Genomic DNA, 11,161 nt, shown 5'->3' with positions numbered 1-11,161 from the left:
AAAAAAAAAAAAAAACACGCAAAAAAAAAAAAAAAAAAAAAAAAGAGAGAGGTGGCTGGATGGGGCGGAGGAAGAGACCCTGGGTCCCCTAGATTAGAGAGCTCAGAGATCCTCCAGTCCCCCATCCCCGGTAGGGAAGACTCTCCCAATCAGCCTTGGGCCCTCACTGGCCTTCTGCAACCCAGAACTCAACTGCATCCTCCAGCCTGTGACCAATGATAGGATGGGGAACAGAACACACCAGAGGAAAAGTAACCAAGGACATGTGGTCACAGCCAGGAGCCCTGAACCAAGGAAGTATCACAGGACATTGCAGTCACAGAGTAACTAACAAAGGAGTCCCCAAAGCAGAAAGGGAGCTGAGGAAGTATCAAGGAAGGTAACAGAGTAACAAAGCAATGTCCTAGAGAAACAAAGGGGATGGGTAGCAGAGGACGTGGCTCCCAGTGAAGTAACAGCAGCAGAATAAATAAAGGTAGCCACGGAACAGCAGGAGGAAACAATTTCAGAGAGGGTAGCAGGAATAATTGAGAGGGGACACAGGAGTATGGGGGTCTGGACAACAGAGATGGGTGAGGGCGACCCAGCAGCCCTCCTGGGCAAGCCTCCCAAGCCTCTTCCCCCAGCCAACCCTGCGAAGCTCTCAGCCTGGCTCCGTGGCTGGCCTCAGGCACAACGGGGTGCTGTGATGGAGGTGGGAGAGGCAGAGAAAGAGGCAGAGGGAACGGCATGGGCAAAGGTCTGGAGGTGGGGACTTAAAAGGCATTCAGGCGCTGTAAGCCATTCAAGGTCTTGGAGAATGGGAGAGGGGAGGTGGGTAGTGAGGCTCTAGGGTCAGCGTCCCAGGCAGGGTGGGCTTTATTTTGCTTGTTCTGTGGGGTGGGGTGACCCGGCCCCCAGGCCATAGCAGGTAGGATGGAGGTCAAGTCAGGGGTGACCAGAAGCCTGGGAGATTCCCCCATCCACCCTCATCCCCTCACCCCACCCCTGACAACTTGCCACCCAGGTGTGAGTCGCCATCTACGACAGAGGGACTGCAAGTTTCAGTCCTTCCCTCCTCTGGGCTATTGGAGGGCCCCCTTAAGGTGCGGGTTGCCCCTGTGTTCCTGCGGCGGATACGGGACTTTCCTCTGAGCACTGAGCCTGCATGAGCGGTGTCTCTGGGGTGTGGCCGCGGCAGGGGCCTGAGGCCCAGTTTGCGGGGTAGAGTCATTAGTCCGACGCCCCGGTAATGACCCTAGAGCTTCCCGGGCGGGCGCTGCCTCCTTAATGGGCATTAACGGCCCCCGAGCATAACCAGGCCTTGCTTAGGGCCTCCGCCCTCTCAGACTACACCATGCCTCTCTTTAGAGCCCGGAATTGGGGTAGGCGGGACCAGAGCGACGGAAGGAGAAAGGAGATCGACAAAGACCCAGGCCCGAGAGGGAGAGAGAAGCCGAGATGCGGAAGGACCGAGGAGGGAAGAGCGGCAGAAAGGAGGTGCTGCAAACCCGACTGCTGCCGACCGGGCGGTGGCGCCCCGCCCACCCTCTGCCCCCGCCCGCCGCCCGCCCCTAGCCCCACCTACCACAGGAGGCCCGGTAGATGGCCGTCGCCCAGAACAGTAGCCACGCACCGCCACCTGCCGGTTATGGTGGGCATCGCATTGTCCCCGGGACTGCCCCAGGTCCCGCCCCTGTGGCTTCGATCCGATCCGGTCCTGCCGGATGCAGAGGCATTAGAGTGTCATGGGTAGTGGTAGGCAGAGAAGCCGGGCATCTGCACACCTACCTGATCGGTTCTGCTCCTCCACCTTAGACCTGGCACAAACCTCTCTGGGCTAGGGTACCTCCAGGCAACATAAAATCTGGGCCCCTCACAAGTACCCCAGCACTTGTGACCAAGCATTTGTGGACCACAGGAGCTGGCAAGCACTGGGGAAACATCTCTGAGACCCACAGAAATAGGGATTTGTGTACCTTGACCTGAGCTAGGGCAGGCCCCAAAGGGGTATTTCACCAGCCTGGGGCCTGAAGTCCTTCAGGGTGGGAGCACTCCAGGCTGTTCTGGAGCCTTCCCTAAGTTCCTGCAGGCTGGAGCAGGAGGTGGGAGAAGGGATGGAGCCATGGGACTGGGACGGGGCCAGCCCTGAGCCCTGACCCGGGAACGTGGATATTTTCCCATAGGCAGTGGGGAGCCCTTGAGGTGTGTGCATTTGTGAGTGACAAGGTCAGGACATGTATGTTTTGAAAGGTCAGGTTCGGTGAGGAGCAGGGGCAGGAGTGGGAGTGAATGGGCTTGGAGGGAGGAGAACGGGTCAACCTGAGGGGTCATGACCACCTCTTTCTCCAGTACAGATCCTAGGAAAGGGCTGGGTGCAATCAAGTTAAATAAATTTAGGGGTCCATAGGAATTGGGGGGTGCAGAAAAAAGGAGCACCCACATTTGGGGGCCAAGTAGGCAGAAAGATGTACTCAGATCAGAAGGGACAGCCAGGAAGGGGCAGGGGCTGCCAGAAGCCAGGAGGGGAATGTGGGAGCTGGTTCCACATGGGTGCCCCAAAGCCAGGCTGGTAGACAGACCTGGGACCACCTTTCCTCCAGTCCTTGCTGGGTCGCCACACAGGAGACCCTGTAACATGGCCAAGGAGACCTCCAAGGGATGATGGCGTCAGGCACAGTGACCTGGGTGGTGTGAGGTCCAGGACAGTTGTGGAAGTCAGGGGCCAAATTTTAAAGAGGGTTAAGAGGAAGTAGGAGGGTGGAGGAGCTCGGGGACACCTGTGACAGGGGAGCTGGAGGTACCCCAGTGGAGGGGTCCGGTTTATTCCAGATGGCAGAGCACATTTATGTGGGGGGCTGGAGCCAATGACTGGAAACGCAGAGGGGGATAGAGGAGAAGGGGTCTCTGAGGAAGCAAGGGGGCTCAGCTGGAGGAACCCTTCCTCCCTAGGAGGACAGCACAGTCATGAGAAGAGGGCTGGGGCTCCCAGTTCCTCTCTGGAAGGAAGCCAGTGGTGCAGGGGAGTTCAGGGAGACACAGGTGTGAAATGAATGCTGGGAAAAGGGGGAGAGTCCAGGTGGGTTGCCTGGGCTGAAGGTCACAGCCCACTGTGCAGGGGGACATTCTCCCCAGCATGGCCAGAGGGCATAGGGAGGGGCCCCATGTAGGGCTCCTGGGAGGCTTGGGTGGGGGGTCCGGTTCAGCAGGTAAGAGCTTCTGCTTTCCTCCTCCTGTACACCCCAATGGGTGCGGACAAGGCCCAGGATCTCCACCCCATAGAAGTCCCTAGGGTCACCACACCTTGGAACCAGGCCTGATAACCCCACCCCGAAACAGAAGGGGCAGCACAGGCAGAGGAGAGGAACCAGTCCCTGATGTCTCTCCTTCGCCCCCCTTCTGCCCCCCAATGACACACATCGCTGAGGCTGGAGAGGGGGCCCCCATCCCCTGGTCAGCAGGGGGCTCCTGACATTTGCCAGGGCGTGGGTGCAGCTGTTTGCGCCCTTAAGCTAGATGGCAAAGTACACAGGGTCACACGCGGGGGCGCAGAAATCAGGCGGGTTTTATTAACCGGACAGAACCACCCGGCGGGCGTTGCTCGCCCTGCAGGACGCAGCAAATCCTCCCGGGCCGGGTGCGGGGGCTCCGCGGGTAGAGGATGCTGTCAGGGCGGTGCTGGGGCCAGGCGGGGACCAGCGAAGGAGGTCTGCAGCAGGAACCAAGGCTGGGCGGGTGAGGTCTCTCCGAAGTCTCTAGAAAAAACAGCAGGACCGTGGGGAGCGGGCTGTGCGCCCTCCACTGCCGCCCCGGGCCGCGAGGGTAGAGACAACTCCGGGAATGCAGACGTACGCTCCAGGCTAAGACCTCTCGAGATCCCCTTTACCGCTGCCGTTCTGGCCCCCTCCCTCCCGCCACGTACCTGGCCGGCTCTGCTGGGGTCCGGGAGCGGAGGTCCAGCTGCGGCCCCGGTTCGTGCGCGGACCCCGGGGCGCGCAAGCTCCGGAGTCCATGGACGGGGAGCCGTGCCCGGGAGCTGCTGTGTCGCGGTCCCCACCCCTCCTGAACCCCCGAGGGAAGCAGGAGGAGAGCGTCACGGGCGGCGAGCCCCGGGAACAGGGTGTCCCAGGTCAGGCGCCCAGCGGCCGGGCGAAGCGCGCGGCGCCACAGGTAGGGCGAGCTGCGCAGCCCCATGAGCAGGCCGGCGGCGCGGCCCACCGTGTGGTAGCGGGGAATCGCCACGTGCTTGTACCAGGCGCCGGCGGGCAGCGGCAGCAGGAGCAGAAGCAGCGGCCACGCGAGCAGCTGCCGGCTCGCGGCAGCCCCCCGGCCCGGGCCCCGCGCCAGGGCGCTCCGGTCGACGGCCGCCCGGCGGGGCGGGACAGGAACCGGCTCGGCTGGGTCTGGGCGCGGCGGAATTGCGGCGTCGGGGAGCTGAGCGCCGGAGGATAGAGGCGAGTAGGTGGTCCCCCGCGGGTCCGACTATAACCGCTCGGTGGCCCCTCCCCGGTCCGCCCCCGTGGTACCTGCTGGGCTCACCAGAGGTGGGTGGAGGAAAAGAGAAGTGCGAGCTCAGGCTGCTGGGGCGGGGACGCCCCCTGAGCACCTCACTGAAGGGGCCTCTAGCTAGAAGTGGACTTGAGGCTCCCCGGGGGCGCCCCCGCTTCCCCTGTTCCGCCTGTTCGCTTCCTCCTCCCAGCAGTGCCACTGCCAGGGAGGGAGTCCAGGGACCAGGGGCCTCAGGCGCAAGGGTGGGTGCCCTCTTGGCCAGAGCTCTTGCCGGTGGGGCACCAGCACAGCAAAAACCGGCAGGCTGACAGAGCCCCAGTGGGGTAAGGCAGGAGAGATGGTTGGGGGCCCTGGCACCACTCGACTCCTCTGTGTAGCTCCTCCCCTGAGGGTTATCCCTTGTCCTCACCTAATACAGCTCTCAAGACTCCCGCCACACCCTGTCCTATCCTCTGCCACCCCTAGCTTCTCCCCATCACCCTTTTCCCTGCTGCAGAGGGATGGATGCTTGGAAACCACAGGTTTGGCCACCTCAAGCCATCCCTGAGCTGGCTAGTGGTTCCCAAGCCCTGCAGGATGAAGAGGCAGCTCCTCCTCACACTCTCAGACCTGACCACTTCCAGTGCTTCCTCTCCAGTCATGGTACCCCTGTGGCCACTTTCTCCAGCCAGTCCTAATTTCGTTTATTTTGTCTTAACCAACAACCTGTGGTTTTGCCAACCTTTGTGCCTCTGTGCCTAAAACGTCCTTCTTAACCTGGCAAACTCCTACTCATTCTTCAGGACTCTGCTTAAATGGCCATGGTTGGAACTGTCCCCAAGAGCATTCCACCATGCCTGCCTGGGCTTAACAGCCCCCTCCCAGAGGGCAGGACCTGACACATTCTTTCCTGACCCCAGCCCATGGTGAATTCAGCCTCAAAATAATCGATTCCTGTACCAGCCAGCTGCTGAAAAAAAAAAAATAAAAAAAAAAAAATAATGATAATCAGACCCCCCTCCCCCCAGCAACCACACCATTCACGAGGCACCCTCTAGGTCCCAAATACCAGGGATCTTGTTTGGGATCATGATAAATATCTCATTTTGACCTACAAACAATCCCATGAGGGGAACTATTGTTAATTCCGTTTTACCAATGAGGAAACTAAGGCACAGGAGGAATTGACTTGTCCCAGATCATCTGTTGGGTAAATGGTGATGGGAGGGAGATACAACCTAGACCCCCAGCCTGAGAGCCTCAGTTTGGGGAAAACGAAGCATTCAGGTAGAGAGAGGCACAGAAGGGCTGGGGGAGTGGGGTACAGACAAGGGCCGTGCTCCAGCAGTATGAGGGGCCCTGGTCGGTTCAGAGATCCCTAGGGAGGTTTAGCAGCAACAGCAGCTGCTGCTCTCCCCTCAATGGCCACACAGAGCCGGTGAGAAGCTGGCCTTTGAGCCTGGTGGCTAGGCTCAGGCCTGCCCCAGGCTTGATGGTGGTGGGTGTAGGGGGAGCAATAAGTGCCTCAACCTTTCCTGCCTCTGTTTCCTCATTTGTAAAAGGGGGATAATTGCAGTGGCCACGTCATTATCATCTTGTGAGCATTGATGATTCTGTCTTGGGTCTTGGTACTGTGCCTGGCACACAGTAGGCACTCAATAAATGCTTGTGGCTAGGATCTATTGTTGCTGTTCCAGAGGCTGACCCACCCCTCCACTTGTCAATGAAAACATTTTGATGAGGGTGGGGGGTTGAGGCACAGAGACAGGCGGGGTAGGGAATGCAGAGGTAGCCCTCTCTGCACCTGGAGGACTACAGGGACAGGGGGCCTCCCCAAAGCCACCACCCACCATCCCCACCCTGCTCCCCTGAGAGCCCTTGGCCTGGAGAGCCGCTTGGAGTGTGAGGTGGGCGGGCAGCTCCGCACGACACGGGCCAGAGCCAGGCAGCTGCACACCCTGCAGGCGTCCCCTGACACTGCTGCCCATTCCCAGCCGAGGAGGGGACGTGGGCGCCTCTGGAACCCCAGGGGACGGCAGTCCGGCCGGGGAGGGTCTAGGGCGCCCCCTGGTGGTGGCCCAGGGAGCTTCTGCAGGGGAAAGTCCATCAGTAGGGAAACTGATCAATCGTGGTCTACTCTGGGATGGTGGTCCCAGTGGCAGTTAGAGAGCTGAAGTACAGCTACTAGTAGCAGATGGCTAAACCTTAAAAATGTAGTGTTGCTCAAAGGAGAAAGTACCCTGCAGCACGGCAGGTTTGGTGTGCTACCGCTTTCTGAGGTTTAAATATCAGCTGTGGCCGCAGGGAGTGAAAATATCAGGATGGCTGGGAAGGATAAAGGCCACAGGGGGACAGAGGGGCGGGGTCTGTAGAAGGCTCGTGGGAGGGAGCCCAGGGCAGGTTAGAGAAGCAAAGCAGAGTCCTTTGAGGGCTCCTGGGGGCTCCCAGCTCAGGGTGCAGAGGAGGGGCTCTGTGCCCTGCCCAGCCCTGAGCCGAGGGAGCAGGGTGACAAAGCTTTCTTTCTCCCCCCAACCAGGATCTGCAGCCAAAGCTCCATTTGGGGAGAAGGTGGTGATACTAACTGCCCATGAGCACTGACCCTCCTTTCTGGGGCTCACCTCTCTTTTCCTCCACACGATAATCCCTCAGAAACCCACCAATGGCAACTGGGACTATTTGCACAGGGCTAGGACTGCATCTGCCCCCCTTTCCCCCCCTCTGTCCGTGTTCCTGACCTGGAACAGAAACTCTGTCTAAGGACGGGATGAATGAGTAAGTCTCTCGATTCTGTCATTTTTTTTTTTTTTTTAAAGGATGACCGGTAAGGGGATCTTAACCCTTGACTTGGTGTTGTCAGCACCAGGCTCAGCCAGCGAGCCAACCGGCCATCCCTATATGGGATCCGAACCTGGGCCTTGGTGTTATCAGCACCGCACTCTCCCGAGTGAGCCACGGGCCGGCCCAGTAATCACAAGAGCTTTAAATGTGGAAGAGGGGCCAAGTTAGGGAAGGGCTGTGATGGAGATGGAAATTAGAGATCAGAGTGATGCAGCTGTTGGCTCTGAAGCCTGAAGGAGGCTGTGAGCCAAGGAGTTCAGGAAGCTTCCAACAGCTGCAAAGGTGAGGAACAGATTCTCCACTGGGGTACCCAACAGTGCTCCTGACAGCTTGATGTTAGCTCACTGTGACCCATTTTGGAGTTCTGAACTCCAGAACCATAGATAACAAACTCATGTTAAGCCACTGAATTTGTGGTAATTTTTATTGTAGCCATAGGAAACTAATACACCATTAGGTGCCAGTAATGCTCCCACTCACTCCGCTGTGACAACCAAAAGTGTCTCCAGGCATTTCCAAATAGTTCCTGGGGAGCAGAACTGCCCATGGTTGAGAGCCACTGACTTAAGTGATAAACTGCTGTTTTGTGATTTATCCATTGTAGGCAACATCAAATGGCTTCCTACTATTTTTTTATTTTTAGTGGCTGGCTGTAGGTGATCTGAACCCTTGACCTTGGTGTTATCAGCACCATGCTCTAACCCAGTGAACCAACTGGCCAGCCTGACTTCCTACTAATTTAGATGAAGCTTTCCTCTCTCGCTCCCCAATCACCCCCACTTCTCCTCCCTCCATCCTCTTAATATGATTTTATAATTTCTTGTGAAATCATGAGTCAGTGTTTACACGGTATTGACAAATACTATGTCAATATTCTCTGCTGAACCAAGTAGTGTACTGTTTACATTTCCCTTCTCATTGATAGCTATCATTATTTCTCTTTGTTTTCCTATATACAAATTTTGGTATTTTCTCTAAATGCTGCAAAAGATACCACACTCCTTGCAATTACCTTTCCCAGTTTTCAAGCATTTGAGGTAACGCACACCAATTCCATGTATATTCTGGGGATCTCTACCTGGGAGCGGTGGCTTCCTGCTCCAATCTGAATGTCCACTCTCTCAGTCTCTGCACAGTCATCCCACACTTCCCCATGGCTTCCGTTTGGGTTGGAGCTTCTGCTTCCTGAATGCCAGGTCTTCTTCTAACTTGTGCTCCCTAATATTTTGGAGAAGCAAACCCTCTGGTAACTTCATTTGAGGTGGGGCATGAGAGCTAAATAATTTGTCTTCTCTGTTGATGTCTTTATGCTGATAGAAAGTGTGCCTAGGGATAGATTTCATGAATGAAAATCACATTCCTTCAGAAATTTGAGAGGATTTCCAGGGTTATAAGTCCACTGCCATTCTGATTCTTGATCTTTCTTACATGTCCTTCTCTCTCCATACTCCTTCCTCTCTGAAGCTTTCAGGATTTTTGCTTTATCTCCAGTGCTGTGGTATTACATCATGTCTCCCAGTGAGGGTCTTTTTACCTTGATTGGCTCTTTGGTTTATTTTTTTGGCAGCTGGCACTTATGGGGATCCAAACTCTTCTTGACTCTGGTGTTATAACACCACATTCTAACCAACTGAGCTAACTGGCCAATCCTTGGGCCCTTTCAATATGAAAAATTAAATCCTTTAGTTCTGGCATATATTGTCCTATTAGCTCTTTGATAATTTGCTCCTCTCTATTTTCTCAGTTCTTTCTGAAATTCCTATTAGATACTGCACCTTCTGGATTCAGCCTTCTAATTTACTCTATTTTCTCTTTTGCTCTGCTTGCTGGGAGATTTCCTCTATTTTATTTTCGCACTTTGCTAGTGAATTTTTACTTATGCTATTATATTTTTAACTTCTAAGAACTTTTTCTTGTTCTGTTGGCTTTCTGGTTGTTGCTGTTGTCCAAGGCATCCTATTCTCATTTCATGGAACCAACATCTTTTCTGCGAATATCAAATATAGTTCTTTCTAAGATTTCCTTCTGCTCTCTAGGTCTGTTTGTTTTAGTCTCTTGTCTTTCATTTTGCAGGCTTCTCTCTGAGTCTGGAAAGCCTTGGCTGCCTATCTACATTTAAGAATGAGACCCTACAACACTGACTGGAAATTTTTTTTGTGGGGGTAGAGTTTGCTGAATGGTGGGCTTTGCTGTACGGTGGATGGGCAGCAGGCCAGCTTTTCATTGCTTAATGGGGTGGAAAGGTCTTTTCTCTGAAGTTGGTCAGTTTCTCCAGCAGAAAATCTTCCAGTATCCTGTTGAGGGTAGGTGGAGGGTGGGATGGATATAGAGACCAAGCAGAGGTGGAGGTCCCAGGTCCCCCAGGTTTTTTGTTTTGTTTGGTTTTGGCAGCTGGCCACTATGACCTTGGTGTTATCAGCACTGTGCTCTCCCAAGTAAGCTAACTGGCTAGCCCTAAGTCCCAGGTTTTTGTTTTTGTTTATGTTGTTGTTTTGCAGCTGTCCTGTATGGAGATCCGAATACTTGACCGTGATATTGTAACATCATGCTCTAACCAGCTGAGCTAACTGGCCAGCCCTGTGGGTCCCCCAGTTTTTAATACATGAACTTCCACTCACCCCTGTTCTCAGTCTCCTGCCTCAGCCCACCCTCAGTGGTTCTGTGAGTGAAATTTCTCATCAGGGTCCCCCCAGAGGCCTTTAGGATGCTTCCTTCATCTTTCTATCATTCCAAAATTTGTTTCTATCTTTCACTAGCTGCTTCCCCGCCTCCTGCTCTCTTTGTGTTAATGGATTAATAGCTTTTTTATTCCTTTACTGTCCTTTTAGTGGGGTTTTGTGAGAGTGAGACGACATTTGCATGGGGCCAGTCCACCCAGTTAATTGGTATGGTGATCCCTGGTTTGTAAGTGAGGAAGTTAAAGGCTTCAGTGAGCCAACCAAGGTCACCAGCAAATCAGTGGCAGAAGTGGGGTTTAAAACCCATTTCTATGATTCTAAAGTCCATTCTTATTCCCTCACGATATTTTGCCTCTCTTCTGGAAGGGTTCAGATCTGGACTCTTGATGGCAGAAGGAAGGTGCTAAGTGTGCCTGGCCCCCAAGGGTAGGGAATAGTCCCCCCAACGGGAACCAGATCTGACTCCCAGGTCTCACCACCATCCATTCAAACGTACGTGTGCCAGGCCGCGCACTAGCCAGACATGTTCCCTGCCTACCTTTTAGAGGCCTGTTCTCCAGCGGGACTGGGCGAGATGGGCCCTGCTCTGAGATCGATGTCACCATGTGCTGTCTCTCCTGCAGGGATTTTGCACAGGGCGTTAGGGATGGCGGGGCGGGGGGGGGGGGGAGGGGGGCATGCTGCCTGGTGACCAGGCTTGCGTATTTCCAAATACAAGAAAGAGGTCTGGGCTGGAGAGAGATGTTGGGTCCCTAACAAGGGCGCTATATTTAGCAAATAAAGATACAGGACGTCCAGTTAAATTTGAATTTCAGATAAACAATGGAACACATTTTGGTATAAGTACAGCCCATCAATATTTGGGCTACACTTACACTAAGGCGTTATTCGTTGTTCACCTGAAACTCACACTGGGCCTCCCGGGTTTCGTTCGCGACCCTAGTCCACGCCCACCCGGGGGGTGGAGGCCTACACGGAGCAAGTGCAGCGGCGGCGCCGGGCCTCCGAGAGGCAGCTTCGGGTTAGAGCGCTCGGGGATGGGAGAGTGGTGAGAAGCGCCGCTCTAGCCCGCGCCTCGCTGGGCGGAAGTCGCGGCGCACACTTCCGCCGGGCGGTGCCATTGCTGGGCGGGGCGGTGATGTTGCCCGGAAGGGGCGGGCCGCCGGGGCCAGGTCGTG

The 11,161-nt window shown here is 55.3% G+C and overlaps 1 protein-coding gene across 1 annotated transcript; it reads right to left on the bottom strand.

The window, feature by feature from the left end:
* Positions 1-3,646: 3,646 nt before the first annotated feature.
* NPW (neuropeptide W) lies at positions 3,647-5,129 on the bottom strand. Its single transcript, XM_008582000.1, has 3 exons — positions 5,088-5,129; positions 3,902-4,413; positions 3,647-3,734 (listed from the first exon to the last, which is right to left on the bottom strand). The coding sequence occupies exons 1-3, from the start codon at positions 5,127-5,129 to the stop codon at positions 3,647-3,649; spliced, it is 642 nt and encodes a 213-aa protein (XP_008580222.1).
* Between the last annotated feature and the right edge of the window lie 6,032 nt (positions 5,130-11,161).

The sequence above is a fragment of the Galeopterus variegatus genome, unplaced genomic scaffold, assembly GCF_000696425.1.
Source record: "Galeopterus variegatus unplaced genomic scaffold, G_variegatus-3.0.2 Scaffold92, whole genome shotgun sequence".
NCBI classification, from domain to species: domain Eukaryota; kingdom Metazoa; phylum Chordata; class Mammalia; order Dermoptera; family Cynocephalidae; genus Galeopterus; species Galeopterus variegatus.
This window is presented reverse-complemented; position numbering and strand designations above follow the sequence as displayed.

Bases quoted from the DNA above. Each gene is read 5' to 3' on its own strand.
- NPW (XM_008582000.1), bottom strand. From the start codon at position 5,129: ATGACTGGAGAGGAAGCACTGGAAGTGGTCAGGTCTGAGAGT. The intron at 4,414-5,087 runs GTGAGGAGGAGC...TCCGGCGCTCAG, and splicing joins AAGTGGTCAGGTCTGAGAGT to CTCCCCGACGCCGCAATTCC. The intron at 3,735-3,901 runs GTACGTGGCGGG...TGTTTTTTCTAG, and splicing joins ACCCCAGCAGAGCCGGCCAG to AGACTTCGGAGAGACCTCAC.